The sequence below is a fragment of the Vanellus vanellus genome, assembly GCF_965231255.1.
Source record: "Vanellus vanellus genome assembly, contig: HAP1_SCAFFOLD_36, whole genome shotgun sequence".
Taxonomy (NCBI): Eukaryota; Metazoa; Chordata; class Aves; order Charadriiformes; family Charadriidae; genus Vanellus; species Vanellus vanellus.
In genome coordinates this window covers 226,671-244,238 of record NW_028127470.1, presented here as the reverse complement: position 1 = coordinate 244,238, position 17,568 = coordinate 226,671, and the positions used below count along the sequence as shown (strand labels likewise).

Here is a 17,568-nt window from a genome sequence, read left to right as displayed (position 1 = left end):
GTTGAGCTTCTCGTCAGTCAGCAACCCCACGTCCTTCTCCTCAGGGCTGCTCTCCATCCATTCTCTGCCCAGCCTGCATTTGTGCTTGAAATTGCCCCGACCCAGGTGCAGGACCCTGCACTTGGCCTTGTTGAACTGCATGAGGTTGGCGTGGGCCCACCTCTCCAGCCTGTCCAGGTCCCTCTGGATGGCATCCCTTCCTTCCAGTGTGTCAACCACTCCAGGCAGCTTGGTGTCAATGAGAAACTTGCTGAAGGCGCACTCAATCCCACTATCCATGTCACCGACAAAGATCGGTTCCCTTTAATCCTGACTCATAAATTCTCTGTCGGCTCCTCATCTATCCCTAGGTGGAGCTCCATGCACTCACTCCAGGTGGTCATGGACATAGAGGGCAACACCCCCTGCTTGTTTCCCCTGCCAGTCCTTCCTAAAGGGCCCGTATCCCTCTATTCCAACACTCCAGTCATAGGTGCCATCCCACCACGTCTCTGTGATGCCAGTGAGATCATAGACCTGGAGGTGTGCACACGTCTCTAACTCCTCTTGTTTACTCCCCACGCCATGTGCGTTTGCATAGAGGCACTTAAGCTGGGTCCCCGTTGAAGGTGACTTAGTGGCTGGAGTGGCTGCAGTTCCTTTGTGCTGTTCTCCAGGTGGCCTTCCTTTGAGGTGTTTACCTGTGTTTCCCCATTGGCTCCTATTGCCTCAGGAGCCCCTGGCTCCTCTTCATAAGACTACGAGTGTGCTGCAGTATACCCAGCACATCTTGGAGCAAGAGGCTGAGGGCCCTCGCTCGCGCCCCATCCCTTATACCTTGGAGTGTCGTCCCTTGGCTTGTCACAGCCATCCTGATAACACCCTGCGAGTGTCCCTGCACTGGCCCAGCCTTTCCTGCCCCAGAAAAGCTCCAGAAAGGCCCAGTTTGCTGCCAAAAAGGGGTTCCGCTGCGGCCCTGCCTGTACAAGCACTGCTCATTTCAGCGAAATGTTCCTGGGCCTTATCTCCAGAGCTGTGGACAGGTGTCACCAGAGAACTCCAGAGAGACCTCTAGTCAGAAGCAAACACCTTGAGTTCCTGAAATTCCCCCAGGAAAGGGTAGCCTGTCATATCTGGGCATGTTGAGCCTAACTAACCCCATGGCAAGGGGTCGTGTGCTCTTTCTGTGAGTGCCCATACTGCTTTCAGTGCAGTTTCCACTTCCCCCGTGTCGGCGCCAGGCAGCTGGTGCTGCCGTGCCCACCACATAGGCATGACATTGGGTCTGGTGTGAGTCAGAGACTGTGCCTAAGAGGCACTGCGGACAAGGGCATCCTGTAGAAGAGCAACGTCCAACAATCAGAAAGAGAAAATGGACGCAGGCCTTTTCCTTTTTACTGCAATATGGATGAATTCAAAGTTCGTGTGCTGCACAATAACATTGCAAATACGAAAAGTGCATTGATTTGTTTTAATACTTAGAAATCTTGTTAAACGAATTCAAGTTTGATTTGGCTTACACTACCCAGGGCTAATAATATCCTATTCTGGACACTGACAAAGGCTCTATCAAGGTAAAGTGTTGTATCTTACATTCTCTGGCATGAAATACAACAAATCTGATCTGCAGGAGTGTTATTAAAATGGGTTTGCTAGGATACGCATGCTGCTCCTGGCAAGCAAGAGATGCGGAAGAATAACAGCAAGTGGAATAACAGAAAATGCCCACGCTTCATCTTATTTCTTTGATATTTTTAATATAATGCACAGAATCCTGATTGTATATAGAGCTGCAAATTGGTCAGCTTGAACAACACAAATAGACTTACCATTTTTCATCATTTTTATTTTCAGTCCGTTGCATTTCCTGGCTCTCAGAAAATGCTATCCCTGTACTGGAATGGTTTTGCTGCAAATATTATGGGTAGATATAAATTCCTAAGGAAAAGAATATCTTTTCTGATTTTCTTCTAATTAAGTGCAAATTATTTTTGTGAACTTGATATTCTTTCTCAAAATCTACATTTTGTACTTAGTAAAGAGAATTCTGATTCAGAAAATTGATAGCAAAAGAACGTCTACAAGCCAAAAAAAGGTAATCTTAGCATTGTGTCGTGGTTTAGGCCAAATCCACCACTGGGGACCCGAGGGACCCCAGACGGGACCGACAGATGCTCCCCTCTACCCCTGTACAAAGAGAGAGGCAGAGGAGGAAAAAGAGACTTACGAGTTTAGAAGAAACTAAACTACTTTAATGAAATATTAATAATAAAATAAAAAGAAATAATGAAAAATATATACAAAACTGTATCAAGCTCCCGAGATGACAATCACGTCACCGGCTGGCACTGGGGCAGTCCCAGGCTGGACTCAGTGACGGACGGGAACTGGATTCCAGATGTGGATTCAGGATCGGGATCACAGGCAGACGAACAGAGTCCTCCTCAGACGTCAGCCATTGAAGGAAGAACGCGTGACCCTTTGATCCCTCAGCTTTTCTACTGAGCATGAGGCAGATGGGATGGAATACCCTGTTGGTCAGTTTTGGGTCACCTGTCCTGTCCGCTCCTCCCTCCAGGTGGGACCCCACTATGCTTTTCCGCTTCCGACCCTCCAACGTGGCAAATAACAAAGTTGGTTGGCCTTGGCTGTTATGGCAATAAGTGTAAGCAGGAGCCTCTCTGCATCCCATGCCTGGGCATCAGCTGTAAACATTGGTCTTATCACTCAGAGAGAGTGACCATTTTCTGCACAATATGCAGTTAATTTCAGTAGTTAGAAGAGGCCCAGCTAAGAAGCGAAGTTACTGAACAAAATTGGTTCTGTTTTTCCTCAAACCAGAACACATTGCTAAATCCTCCAAAACTGATGCCATGAGGAGCGATACAGGCCTGCCTATTATTCAGCATGTTTAACGAGTTTCACAGGTGGGGTCCTGAACTCACTCACTTCAGCCCAGGTATTACTGATCGTGTGTTTCCCTAAGCTGTAAATATCTTAAAAGGTATTGGAAGAAAGAAGGTTTCTGCCTCAAATTAATCTATCCACCAGCTGGAAGAGACAGCCAGCCTTTTTAAAATAGCGTAGAATGGTCAAAGTGTTCCTCTTTTCAAAAGGCCTTATTCAGCACTGCCTCATCTGTCCAGTCAGAGGAGTGAGTGCCCGTGATTCTTCCTACTCTCTGTAGTTGGGAGATGCTCTCGGAAGAGAGCGTCTTTCCTACTTTCTTGTAGTTGGAAGACGTCAACCTCCGCAGAAGATTTTTCCTAAAAGGCACAATCTGTCTATTTAATGATTCCTTCAATATAATGATTTAAAAACTGTACCTGCTGGTCTGAACCTGGACTTGATATTCTAGTTCCCTCCAAATAAAATAAATATAATGTTCTTGTCTGCAGATGCCCCATTGCCACAGGGTGTACAAGAAGGGATTCTGCCTCCGGCCCATCATCAAGAATCACTCAGAAATCAAAAGAATATTTTACTACCCATTCACCCTCCACTGATTATAATCCTCAATGACGAGGAGGATGAAGAGGATGACGAAGAGGAAGAGAACTGTAAAGAGTTTTTTTCTCTCTTTTACAAGGAAGCAGAATGGGTTTTTTGGACTCTTGCAGTGTATACATCACAACTGATGTATTATAATAACAATTACATTGTTAGAAAAGAGTTGTTGACAAGTTTTGGAAATAGCTTCCAGCTAATCCTCAAAATATTGGAACTGGTAGTCCCCAGATGTGAGTGAGGCAATGTTTTCTAACCCCTGTGAATTGCCTAGCTATATATTTCAATGGTGGTACAATTCACTTCTTTTTCATTCAATGAAGTTTAAAATGTGATCCACTATTCAGATGATGTGATCCACCATTCAAAAATTCTCAAAATTTGGGGATGAAATCACAAATTCAGGAGGTACTTCTTTCCCGGGAAACAAACTTTGGAACAGGGGCTGTAGACACTCATCACTGAAGGTGAAGTCACAGGTTTGTTTACAAAAGATAGCCGAGTGACTTCAACTTAAATAATTTGTTTGACTGATTTCCTAAACTCTGAAGGCAGTCTCATTTTATTGCAGAAAGTTACTCTCGAGTCTAGCGAAGAGAAACCAGACAAAACTCTTCACTAGATTAACTGCAGTGTCTATATGTATATATTTACATTATTATTTATTCCCTTTTTGTGAACTGTAGTTAAACCGTTGACTGTATCTCACTCAGAGATGAGAGATTCAGAGTGATGGAATGAATTGCACATTCCCAGAGTGTGAGAGAAGAACCTACTCTCCTGCGTGCACCCTGCAAATGACAGTGCATTTTTTTTCCCTCTTGGGATATATTTAGCTGAGTGTTACAAGATTCCGTACCGTATCGAACACCAATCAACAAAAACTGTGTCTTCACCTCAGCAAAATGAGCTATTACCCTTGGAAGCGACCGGGCGAGACTTGCAGAAAGGCAAGTACTTTCCATCTTCTCAGACAATGTTTACCAGTTTTTAAATTACTGTTAGAGGAAGAAACTATGACATCATTTGCCCATGCTCCCCGCTTTTTGAACTTAGTGATGATGAAAGATAGCATATTACAAAGAGGATAGAAACACTTTTAATTTTCCCCCATATATATAGGGGATCAGGCCTAGTACCAGGGGATCAGGCCTAGTTACCAGGGGGCGAGGCCTAGTCAGCATGGGTTTATGGAAGGCAGGTCCTGCCAAACGAACCTCATCTCCTTCTATGACAAGATAACCAGAATATTGGACGAGGGAAAGGCTGTTGGTATTGCATACCTGGACTTTCGAAAAGCATTCGATACTATCCCCCATACAATTCTCGTGGAAAAACTGGCTTCGCAGGGCCTGGATGAGCATACGATCCGCTGGATCAAGCACTGGCTGACTGGAAGGTCCCAAAGAGTGGTGCTCAATGGATTTAAATCCAGCTGGTGGCCGGTCACAAGTGGTGTGCCTCAGGGCTCAGTGTTGGGACCATTTCTGTTTAACGTCTTTATTGATGATCTCAATAAGGACATAGGGTGTATCATCAGCAAGTTTGCAGATGACACCACGTTAAGCAGGAGTGTTGATTCCCAGGAGGATAGGGAAGCTCTACAGAGAGACTTAGATTGGATCATTGGGCCAACATCAATGGTATGAGTTTCAACAAGGGCAAGTGCCAGGTCCTGCACTTGGGCCACAATAACCCCGTGCAGCGCTACAGGCTTGGGGAGGTGTGGCTGGAAAGCTGCCGGGCAGAAAGAGACCTGGGGGTTCTAATTGACAAGGGGCTGAATATGAGCCGGCAGTGTGCCCAGGTGGCCAAGAAAGCCACTGGCATCCTGGCTGGTCTTAGAAATAGCGTGGCCAGCAGAAGTAGGGAGGTGATTGTGCCCCTGTACTCAGCACTGGTGAGGCCACACCTCGAGTATTGTGTCCAGTTTTGGGCACCTCAATACAAGAGAGATATCGAGGTGCTGGAGGGAGTGCAGAGGAGGGCAACGAAGCTGGTGAAGGGCCTAGCAAACAAATCATACGAAGAGCGGTTGAAGAAGCTGGGACTGTTTAGTTTGAGGCGGAGGAGGCTGAGGGGAGACCTCATCACTCTCTACAACTATTTGAAAGGGCACTGTAGAGAGGTTGGTGCTGGTCTCTTCTCACAGGTAATTAATGACAGAACAAGAGGGAATGGCTTCAAGCTCCAACAGGGTAGAGTTAGACTGAACATTAGGAAAGAATTTTTCACAGAGAGAGTGGTCGGGCATTGGAATAGACTGCCCAGGGAGGCAGTTGAGTCACTATCCCTGGATGTGTTTAAGAGACCTTTAGATGTGGTGTTGGGGGATATGGTGTAGGGGAGAACTTTGTAGAGTAGGGTAGATGGTTGGACTCGATGATCCCAAGGGTTTCTTCCAACCTAGACAATTCTATGATTCTATGATTCAATGATTCTACATATATTGTCACACACGCAGTGACTCCCTGTAACAACTGAGTGTAGATAGAAAAGGTGGAAATGGGCTGTTAACCCTTCGTGTACTTTCCTGAGATATACAACACACGTCTTTCATAGAGCTTTTCTTCATGATCAAGATTTGTGTGGTCTAAGTTTAGCCACCCTAAGGTTAGGAATGTAGTTTAAATTTCTCGTGTAGGCTCTCTGTTGGAAATGGAGAGATATAGGCACTCTTTTGGGGCTATTTATTGAATCATAAGACAGTGCCAAAGACAGGTGAGAGGACTCACTTTCCCAGAGGTGCTCCGTGCTCTCTGCTGGCTGTCTTGAGTGTCTACAGGATTAGATGCAGTGATACACCAAACTTTTATATTACTAAATGTAGATTAAATAAATACCCCCTTGAAGTGTCTTGTAAAAGGTAGTAACAAGAGAGTTCCGTTTTGTTTTGAATGTTGGGCTTTATCCAACATAATTAAGGTCAGAGGAAGACAAGCTAATAAATATTTACCTCCCTTAATATGTTTCTCCTTATTCTTGGCCAAGTGGCATGACTGAAGAAAATATAATTAGTTTATTCAATGAATCAGTAACAATATAATTCCACTATAGGAGGGAGAGTTATGTTCTTAACATGACAAGACACCAGAGTAATCAGTAGATTAGGCATGAAGAATTGCCACTGACCTGCCACGTGTAATAAAAAAGATTATTATTGTTTGTTTTGTGTAAATGTGCGGGATAAAATCTTGATAATACTGTGTCGTTGTTGGGACGGACACGACACTGGACATCAAGTTGCAGCAATCCAATTTCTTTACATAACAAGCAGTACTTTTTTATAGTCTTTTACCCAGGTGCTTATCTATGCATATATTCAGCAATCTACTTTTGCCCGATACGCTCTCACATCACACACTGTTCATGCTCTGGTCAAAGCCAGGATGTTTGCCAACCTTTATCTTTTTACTTAGCTCTTCTCAGGACTCCCCAGTCTCTTCAAGGGTACACGGATATCTGCTCAAGGTCAACGTTAAACTCGCATTCTGATCCCTCGAACCAGCCAAGGTTTCCCACAGGATGGAATACCCTGTTGGTCAGTTTTGGGTCACCTGTCCTGTCTGCTCCTCCCTCCAGGTGGGACCCCACTATGCTTTTCCGCTTCCGACCCTCCGACGGGGCAAATAACAAAGTTGGTTGGCCTTGTCTGTTATGGCAATAAGTATAAGCAGGAGCCTCTCTGCATCCCATGCCTGGGCATCAGCTATAAACAATTGGTCTGATCTCTCTGAGAGAGTGAACACTGTCTGCACAATATGCAGTTATTTTAGTAGTTAGAAGAGGCCCCGCTAAGAAGCGAAGTTACTGAACGAAATTGGTTCTGTTTTATCTCAAACCAGGACAGTCTCCATCCACAACCTTGGGGGATTCCTCATATACAGGGGTGAAGAGGTGGAGGGTCAGATGTACACATGCGGCACGGGCTGCGTTAACCCCCGCGCCTCCCACTGCAGGAATGACCGCAGGCAGATGCACTGTGAACCAAACATCAAACCTTTAATGAATTAAGAAAGAGAGAGAGATGTGGGAGAGTGGGGCTGGGGCTGGAGTGGGTGGGTGCGGGTTGCATGCGGTGGGGATGCGTGCTCCACGCCTTCTCTATCAGCCCATGAAGAGAGGCTGGGGGAGCGTGGGGCACTTTGCCCCCCAGCATCCACCAGGTTTCTGCGTCGCTTGGTGGCCATGGTGTTGCCATCAGATGCCCTCCGCTTGTTGCTGCCCATGTGCTGCCTGCTGCTGCCCACTGCGGCATCGTCCCGCTCCGGCGTTCCCTCCCACAGGGGTTTGGAGTGTTTTTCCACCTAGCACACCACCATCTTCCTCTTCTTGGGTGGGATGTTGTCCCACGGGGAGGTCTCTTGCGTCCTGGGGGTGCCGTGTGGCGCGGGGTGCTTGGCCTGCTTGCCACCCGCCTCTCCCGATCTAGGCACAGCCTGGCAGGAGACAACGGCTGGTGGCAGCAGCGAGCGGGTCAAAACCTCCTGGGACTGCCTCCTCAGCAGCTCCTCCAACAGTTGGGCCATGCGGGGTGGCCGATGCTGGGGGACAGCCGGGGGTCTGGCCAGGGTTCTTGGCAGCGGGTGACAGAGGTTTCTCAGCAGGGAACTCTCTGGAGGACTCTTCAGGGGATCCTTCCAGGGACTCTTCACAGGACTGTCCTTTAAAGTCTTCTCTCAACTCTCCATGGAGGGACAGCTTTGCTGGTTTTGCTGCCTCGGCTCGGTGGTGGCCGTTGGAGGGCCCCGTAGGCAGGCTCCTTGAGCAGGCTGACCTCAGAACTCGTTGCCGATAATACGGCTATTACAGACATTATGAAGGCCGAGGCTTCGCGGGGATGGGAGGACTCGGCCTTCACCGCCTTCAGCACTGTGCTTTCGGTGAGGATTTTCTCCCCTATTCCTTCTCCTTCTCTTCCTCCTCCTCCTTCTCTTCCTCCTTCTCTTCCTCTTTCTCCTCCTTCTTTTCCTCCCTCTCTTCCTCCTTCTCCTCCTCTTCCTCCTCTATCGGACTGAGGGTTGGCTGCCATCTCTTGGCTCTGCGTCCATGTTGTCTTTTGGGCATTGCTTTGCCCTTGGGTTGGCTGGTCATGGGTTGGTTTGTGTCGGAGGAGACCCTTGGGACCACCAACCGCCGCCTGGAAGGACACAAAGGAAGAGGTCTACCTGAGGACACAATGGGTTTGGGGCTGCTTTCTGCCCCTCCCCATGAGCCACGTGCCTCCTCATGTAGCCACCAGCAGGTTGGCTGAGGAAACCCCCTGTGCCGGGACCCTCATCTGACACACAGCTGTCCCATTGTCCCTAGACCACGCTGGGGCTCTCCTGAAGAGCTGGAGAAGATCCAGCCCTGTGAAATGGGGGTGTTCCCGGCAGCCACATGCCACCCCTCCAGGTGCTGCCTTCACCACTCTTGGGTGGTGATGACCAAGGAGCGTTCAGGGCTGGGGAACGGGCTCTTGCTGGGTCAGAAGATCATGGAATGGTTTGGGTTGGAAGAGACATTTAGAGGTTCATCTAGTCCAACGCCCCCCGCTGTCATCGGCAGGGCCACCTTCCAGTAGACCAGGTTGGTTCCAGCCCCATCCAACCTGACCTTGAACACCTCCAGTCAGGCTGATGGAATGGTTTGGGTGGGAAGGGACCTTTGAAGGTCCATCTAGTCCAACACCCCTGCCATGAGCAGGGAGGTCTTCAACCAGATGAGGTTGCTCAAAGCCCCATCCAACCTGGCCTGGAATGTCTCCAGGGATGGAGCGTCTCCCACCTCTCCGGGTAAAATGGCCCCGTGCAGCCGCCCACCCTGAGCCTTCAGCCTCACCTGGCCAGAGACCTTGTCCTCTTCTTCTTCTGCAGCTCCAAGATTTCCCCGAACTGTGGTGTTTTGCTTTGAGTCGGGCTCGGAGCAGCAGGAAAGGGAAAACCGGGAAACCCCACTGGAACCAGAAAGAAGACACCTCCTCAGAAGAGCGTCGCTGTGACGCTGCCAGACCACCCAGGGACACGCAGGGGGTGCTCAGGCCCCTTCCCAAAATGTCTGAGGGTTGGACATTCTGCTCCTCTAGCAGCCCCATCGTGTCCTCCCCAACACCATCACCATTTCCAATGTGGTTTTCTGACTTCATCATCATCATGATGGTCAGGAAGGAGGAGCCGGGTGGTGCTGGGGAGGGGACAGGTGTCATTTCTGAGGGGAAGAGGGGGAGGAGAAGGCCTTGGCCCACCATCCTCCCACTGTACCCTTGGGCACATCCCACCCCGGGGCTCTCTTTTGGTGACACCAACAAATCGTTAGGACAAAAGGCCCTCAGGAGTTGGCCTGAAGCTTTGGGACAAGTCGGAGCCTTTTGGCGCTCAGCGTCGGCCATTTCCCCACAACATGGCAGAAGTTGGCTGCCCGTCCCATGGAGAAGAGCTGGGAGCTGCTTTACCTTTCCCACCTTGCTGGAGAGCTGGCAAACTGTCTTTTCTCGTCTGCACATCCTCACCAGGGACTTGTCTCGAGGTCTTGAGGAGAGCCCTGGGTGGGTGTTTGGGCACACACTCCATCACAAACCTGGAAAGAAGGAGAAGACACCCATATGACCCATGGCACCACCAGCACTTGCCACTTGCTGCGGCTACTTGCCCGCAGGCAGAGTTTGGCATTGCCATGAAGGCCATTGACTTCCCAAGTCTACCACATCCCATCCCCAAGGACGGGCCTGGGAAATGGAGTCGCCCAGCAAAGAAGTCCAGGCCACCACGGGAAGAAATGTCATCCAAATTCCTCTGTCTTTCCCCTCAGAGCTGCCTTATGGGAGTGACTGCGGCCTGGGGACATCATCAAGAGTCGCCGCCTGGTGTCCCCAGGACACCCGCAGCGGCACAAGGAAGAGATGCTACCTTGGGCGTTGGCATCAAAGAGCGGCTACAGCCGCCAACGTACTCACTTGGGAAAGAGGATGACACGGCCGGAGAAGCTCAGTGAGGCCACGGGTACCACTGGGGACACAATCATGTCCTGCAATGGAGGAACACAAAGATTCAGGACATCCTCAACGTGGTTGAAGCACTGCACACTGGAGGATGCCAAAGACAGCAGGACATCCTCAATGTGGTTGAGGGTCTCAGTGTTAGAGGAGGCCAAAGATGGCAGGACATCCCTCAACGTGGTTAAAGCACCCCACATTGGAAGAGGCCAAAAATGGTGGGACATCCCCCACATGGCTGAGGCACTCAAGTGTCGGAGGAGCTTGAGGCAGCAAGTGTTGGCAGGACCGTAACTCTCACCTGGACCGAGTGGCTGAACGTGTCCTGAGGGACCCCACACAAGCAGTGCCAGAACACTGCCGTGGGACCGCACGCACCACAGAGAAACCAAAATGCTTACCTTGAAGACAACCTTCTCCAAGTTCTCCTTCCCAGACAGCCTCTCCAGGAAGCTGCGGTAGAATTTCACGCGCACTTTCGTGCCTTCGATGAGGAGCACCCCCACCTCCCTCAGGATGAGGGCCACATTCTCCCCCTTCCCCAGGCAGTGCGAGAGGAGGGTCGTGGTGCCTTGGATGCAGTCCACCACTTTCTGCCGGGACACGGCGGCTGCCACGGCCACCTTGGAGTACTTGAGGGGCTCCAGCTCCTTGTTGCCTGGAAGAACCACAGGAGAAGGATGGAGACGCTCACCCGGTGGCCCGTGTCCTACAGCTTGTGTGTCACAATCATTGCATTGCCCCAAAAAAACTCAAAACCACTCAATTATTGGACTTTGGAGTTGCTTCAGAGAAGATGACCATGCAGTCAGCCATCTTACCGGGCAGGTAGTCCTTGTTGTCCATCAGGTTGTGGACAACAGCAAGGTTCCTGGCCAGGTGGAACACCGGCTTCTGGATAGTCAGGGTTTCATCTCCGACCTGGACGCGTTCGAGGACAGTACCGAAGGAGCCAAGGGTGGGAATTCGGACGCCCTGCAAGTGGACGAGAAGGGTGGGAGGGTGAGGACTGACTAGAGGGAAGATCTGGAGGTGACCTCCCCCATCCAGGGATGGTGCTTCAGGCTGGATCCTGCCCTCTCCCACCGTTTGGAGGCACGAGCTGGGCGGTGGGGAGAACTTTGGGGAGGAGATGTTGAGTCCTTCCCCTCCTCAGGAGAAAAAAACAGCACTGGAGTTTGGGCAGAACCAGGATGAGGCCATCCCGGGGGGGTCTCCAGCGACCTGGATCAGCCCTACCAGAAGTGACACCAACATTGCACAGGCCCCGTTTGGCCGTCAGTGGGGACTTTTGGGGTGAGATTCCTGTTTTCTGAGGAGTTGAAGGGTGAGAGCAGGCCACGACCCAGGGGGATCCCACCACCCCTCATGGTGCATGAGGAGGACGCGGGTGTTGCACCACCTTGTGGAGCAGGAGTTGGTCTTGAATGTAGCCAGCCACTGCATCCCAGACGGCCGTTCGCTCTGAAAAAACAAAGAAGAACCAGGTCAGGCCCCATCTCCACCAGCTCTCAGGTCCACCCCAAACATCTACCCCTTGAGCCGCGACGCGGTGGCAGACGCCAAGTGTCATGGCTGGCTCCGAAATGGTGACAAGCCCTTGAGTCTTGGCTGCCGGAGAGGTGGCTGCGGTTGGCCGTACCTTCAGCGGTGACGCTGGACATAGCGAAGGTGTGCTCCATCCCATCCCAGAAGTCCATCTTGGTCCGCCTCACGCTGGCGGGTCGGTTCTTGGTGGCGACAGCCATGTTAGAGGTCATCTTATGGACGTTCCTCCAAAGTGTGGGACCCACCACCCGGTGGGCCCTTTTATACCCCCTGAGTGGGTGTGCCACGCACCTCTTGTGACATCAGGGTGACATGTTCATCGCTGATTGACTGACCGTGGTGACACGGCAACCGCCAACCTCTGGTGGGGTGGCCATTAGCAGGGAGAGCTTCAAGCAGCTCAGGATGCTCCAAGCCCCGTCCAACCTGACCTCGGACCTTCCAGTCATGGACACACAGATTGGTTTGGCTTGGAGGAGACATTTGAAGGTCCATCTCGTCCAACCTCCCCTGTCTTCGGCAGGGGCATATTCCAGTAGAGCAGGTTACTCAACGCCCCATCCAACCGGACCTTGGATACATCCACTCAGACCCACAGAATGGTTTGCATTGGTTGAGTTGGATTTTTGGGTGGTTTGGGTTCCAACAGACCAGGTTGGTCCCAGCCCTGTCCAATCTGACCTTGAACCCCTCCAATCAGACTCATAGAAGGTTTGGGTTGGTTGAGTTGGATTTTTGGGCTGGAAGGTTTGGGAACCAGTAGAGAAGGTTGGTCCCAGTCTCATCCAGCCTTACGTTGGACACTTCCAGTCATAGACCCACAGAACGGTTTGTGTTGAAGGGGACCTTTGAAGGTCCATCCAGTCCAACCTCCCCATCATCGGCTGGGACACCTTCCAGTAGACCAGGTTGGTCCCAGCCCCATCCAACCTGACCTTGAACACCTCCAACCGGACCCAAAGAACAGTTTGGATTGGATTTCTGGGTGGTTTGGGATCCAGTAGACGGGGTTGGTTGCAGCCCCATCCAACCTGACCTCAGACACTTCCAGTCATGGACCCAAAGACTGGTTTGGGTGGGAGGGGACCTTGGAAGGTCCATCCTGTCAAACCCCCCAATCACTGCAGTGGCCGAGAATAAAAGTAGTGCCACGAGTGGGGCGGGTGCTGCTGCGTTATTGTATCTCATCCTATTGTATTATTTTATCTCTTTCGTTTATTTTGTTTTTTCCTCTTGAGCTGTTGAGCAGAGATGGTTCTCGTGCTCTCTTCCCATCTCGGGGGGGTCGTTGGGCTGCGGCGTGGGGCTGCAGAGCCCGGGAGGAGAGGACAACCCCGAAGAAAAGGTCCCCTTGCCGCCCTCCACCAGCAGCGGTGGGATGGGTGCAGGGACCCTCCTGCCATCGGCTTATCCCGTCCCCTGCGGGAGCCTTTTTCTGCAGCAAACCGACCCAAACCGACAACGGCACGTTGGTGCTTCTTGCTAAATGGGGACGGGGGAGAAAACCAAATCTATCAGTTTGCTCTGTAAGGATGGAAGCAGCGCATCCCCAAACAGGGCCAAAATCAGGCGGCTTTTACAGGATGGGGTTTTGCAAAGCTGCTGGTGCCAGTGCCCCATGGTGATGGTCAGAGGGGGAAGAAACTGGTTGAGCCCTTAAAAAGAGGAAAAGACAAAGGCTCGGAGGAAGGGAAAGGTGCAGTGCCGGGGTTTCCTTGCTGCTGTTCCTCCGGGATGCCCGTGCGCGTCCCCTCCACGCTGCCCTCCGGGCAGGACCGTGCTCGCTGCTCCGGCTCTGCCTCCCTGGAGGGGAAAGGTCCCGGCGCAGGAGAGTCCCCATCTCTCCCCCCTTCCCAAAAGAAACTTTAATTACCGGAGAGGTACATTATTACGCCGGTGACCCACAGTGGCTGTGGGGCTGGGGGGCTGTGGTACCAGCCCTATTGCTGCTCTACCCTTAAAATGGAATTATACACTTCTAATATAGGACAATTTGGTTTTCTTTTTTCCATTTTGTTTTCCTCCCTGTAAAAGGAGGGAGCGGGGCTGAGCTTCACTCCCTCCTGGCAGGGACCGGGAGAAATGAGAAAATCAGGATCTAATTTCTCATTTTTCAAAAAGTCTCCATCTGACTTTCAGAAGCTTGAGACACTGGCGTTTTTATAATTTCAGTATGTTATACAGCAGAAGGCCAACACTTTTGTTAGATTCATGAAAAAGTTAAGAGCCCCTGGGAGATAGCCTCCCAGCCTGCAGTTCCTAGACACATCCAGCCTTACTACAACTGTAATTGAGAGCTGGAAATCTTTTTGCTGGTTTATCCACTGCACTTTGGCTTGTGCTCAGTAGCACTCCAGTGTCATATGCAAATCTATAGCCTGGGATGAGCCAGTGACTTGGAATCCACCATGACGCAAGCTACAGCAAAGACACACAGATATGCACAGTGAACATTGTACCTCTGAGTGGCTGCCAAACCTAGTATGCTAAGGGAATTAAGGCAGAATCTTACTATTGACAACTAAGCATTGCTTCAATCTTGCAAATGATGCTTTTTTTTCTCTTTTTTAACCTTCTTGCTTTAACTGACATATCTTGATATCTGTAGAAACCCGATTTCTTTCCCAGAAAGAAAGAAAATAGGACTCTGGACAATTAGAACATCTTCCTACTAATAGTAGAGGATGAACAGGACAACCTGCTTACACTATATCCTTCAAGCCACTTCCCACTGCTTAGGTTCATCTTGTATACTAATTGAGACCAGGCTCGCTCTTAATTTATTTTTTAAAAAGCCATCTCCTTATACAAAACATGTATTAAGCAAGAGTCTGCAGTTTACCTTGGGCTGGTCACATCATGGGTATTATGGAACAACTTCTGTATCTTGTTGCTAGAAACAACTCCCACTTTCACCAGGTAGGAATAGGCTTCCACGTGAAAAGCCCAGAAGCGCTTCCCTTTGGCAATCCCAGTGTCGCCAATGATGTAATCCAGGGTTGTGTAGCATCCGACCTGCATGCGCTCAGACCCCAGCAGTAGAGGAAATCCAGCCCTACTTTCCACAGAGGTTCTTCCTGGGTTCAGCAGATGTTCACTGTTGTACCCGCATTTGTCATCAAAAAGAAAACTGAGAACTGAAAAACAGCATCCCAAAAAATTTTCTCTTAGTTAAGTATTTCTGTGCTTATAAACTATATTTTAAGTCATGCTGGCACTAGAATTCCTCGCTTTTAAAGGCTACCAGGAACATTACGCAAGCTAACACAGTCTCAGTATGCTACCTACTTAACCTGTTTGTTAACAGTGCTTTTAAACATGTATACAACCGGTAACAGTGTAGTAGAAGTCTGGGAGCTACTGGAAACCACCTACAGCTCTTAACACCACCAGCAGCTCGTGGACATAAGAAAACCCAATACCTGGGGCTGGAGGCATACGCAAGATAACTTCTCGGCTCCAAGGGCTAGAGATGGATCCTTTATATCCTCGAACTCTGAAGGCATAGCTGCTGTCGTCATCGAGATCAGATATTACTTTGCTCTTGCTGCAAACTTCGATCTCCTGCCACGTTGTACTCTCCTCTTCTCTATTAAGCTTATGATACTCAAGAACATAGATATCAGCTGAGTCTGTCTTCCCAGGGCATTCCCAACTGATCAGAGCTTTGTTGTACATTTTGCTCTGCTCTTCATTGATTTCTGGTATTTCTAGACCTGGAATGACAGAGATTCAGGAGAAAAAAAACTCAAATGTAGATACATGTTGTTTTAGAATTAAACACAGAAGCCCTTTGTTGAGTGGCTACAGCACTGGGGGGACAGTGGGGGGGGGGAATCTGACTCAGTCAAAGAGTGCAGATGAGGACGGGTCTGTTCATGCACTTAAATCCTTTCTGGTTTTACTTTGAAAGTTGTATTATTTATTTTTGCTGGCAACTAAAAAACCATATAAAAACCTATTCTTTTCTGTCATGCAATCACGACAAAAAGCTGCTAGGAAGACCTAGTATTACTTAACTACAATATTTTGGAAGCCAATGTAAACTGGTTCTGAATGCCATGGCATCTTAGCTTCTTTATCAAAGCTGAAGCTAGCATTGCTGCCAGGTAATGCCTTGAGAATCACAGAGGCAGAAGGGACAATGCAAGTCACAAGATTGAGTTCTGCAACTGCAGCCCTGCACAAGTTTTGCCTCTTTCCAGAGAAGCCCTTAAAGCTATAACTCAAGAAAGACATGATGCTCTCATAATTTACCATTGGAATGGAAGGACAAGTCACCAAGGATCTCTTCTTGCTTGGCTATGTCCATCACAAAGTCCTCGAAAGTAGTTTCAGCTGCTGGCTTGAAGCTCTTGAGAGATTCAGTAGCTTTTTGGATTCTGAAAGCACAGAAGCAGAGGGATGGCAGAAGAGGGAAAAAGGAATTCACATGGGTGCATTCCTTAAAGCAAAACCGCTAGGTTTTGCTTTAAAAAAAGTTCTCTTTTCAGGTACTTACTCACGTGTCCCAGAAACTTGTCTCTCTAGACAGAATTAAAATGCAAAATTTAAAGGCCTTTTGTACATCAGTGTAAAGATAACTAACAGGGAATCTTTTGGTTGGCAGAGCATTTTAACAATTTGGGGCATTACATTCAAAGAACAAAATAGGTGTGAAGCGCTAATGGAGCACAACTATTCAGATCAAAGAGTTTAAAGCCAGAAGAGACCTGTTAGATTAACTTGCAAATACCCGATGCAATCTCTGAGCAAAGGACTGTATCAGTGAGCTGAATGGGTTACCCTTCCACTGCAGTCCTACTGAAGAAGGCTAGGCGTTGGCGCAGGACAGAGCCCCTCCTCTGGGCTGTTTTTTAACGCACACTGTAATATAGGAATTTCTACTGAATGGTACCGGGACCGCCTCTGAGGCTCTGCAACACAAAGTACTTGCATTCAGTACTTTCCTAGCAGGTGTCCAAAGAATATGACTGACCAGACATCCCTGGAACAGTACCTGTACCTCAAACGGAAGATAATTAATAAGATACCTGACATGAAGTTGTTTTGCTGTTTGAACAAAACAAGATGGATCGGTTTCTTTAAGCAGTTCTTGAGCAAGTCCTACAAGGCCATTATTTTCCAGGAGCCCTTGAGATTCTTCTGCTTGTGTTTGCAATTTTTCCAGCCTTAAATTCTTAGAAGCTTCAATTGCCCTAAGAGCTGCGGATTTCTTCTCTTCCAGGACATGAGATAATTTCTCAAAACTCTGAGATGCTTCTTCTTTAGCTCTTTCACTGTTGCACTAGGAGGGAACAAAAGACATTTTAGACGGATCCCACAGCACTGTGGCTGTGTACAGAAATGTACTTAGGGTTGTTCAAGAGATCAGAGCAAACTAGTCATCTGTTTGACTGACAAGACTAACGAGCTTTGTTATGCTCTTCAACACTGAAAATGCAATCAGCACTGCACCCAAGCTAGTAAGCGTCTCCTACGTTAACACAGAGAGGAAAGAGCAGGAAATTATTCCTCCGATTATGTATTTAGTTATGCACAGCGTTTGTCTAAATAGTTCA

At 49.1% G+C, this 17,568-nt stretch overlaps 1 protein-coding gene across 1 annotated transcript in view; it reads right to left on the bottom strand.

Moving 5' to 3' along the window:
• Positions 1-14,845: 14,845 nt before the first annotated feature.
• The window catches only part of LOC309685239 (E3 ubiquitin-protein ligase TRIM36-like), a gene marked incomplete at both ends in the record, with an annotated part of 31,635 nt that continues 28,912 nt past the window's right edge, over positions 14,846-17,568 (bottom strand). Inside the window, 4 exons of the mRNA XM_082501044.1 lie at positions 14,846-15,144; positions 15,430-15,723; positions 16,265-16,389; positions 17,041-17,294. Of these exons, the coding sequence (XP_082357170.1) occupies positions 14,846-15,144; positions 15,430-15,723; positions 16,265-16,389; positions 17,041-17,294 (972 nt within the window). The remainder of the gene's footprint in view (positions 15,145-15,429; positions 15,724-16,264; positions 16,390-17,040; positions 17,295-17,568) is intronic.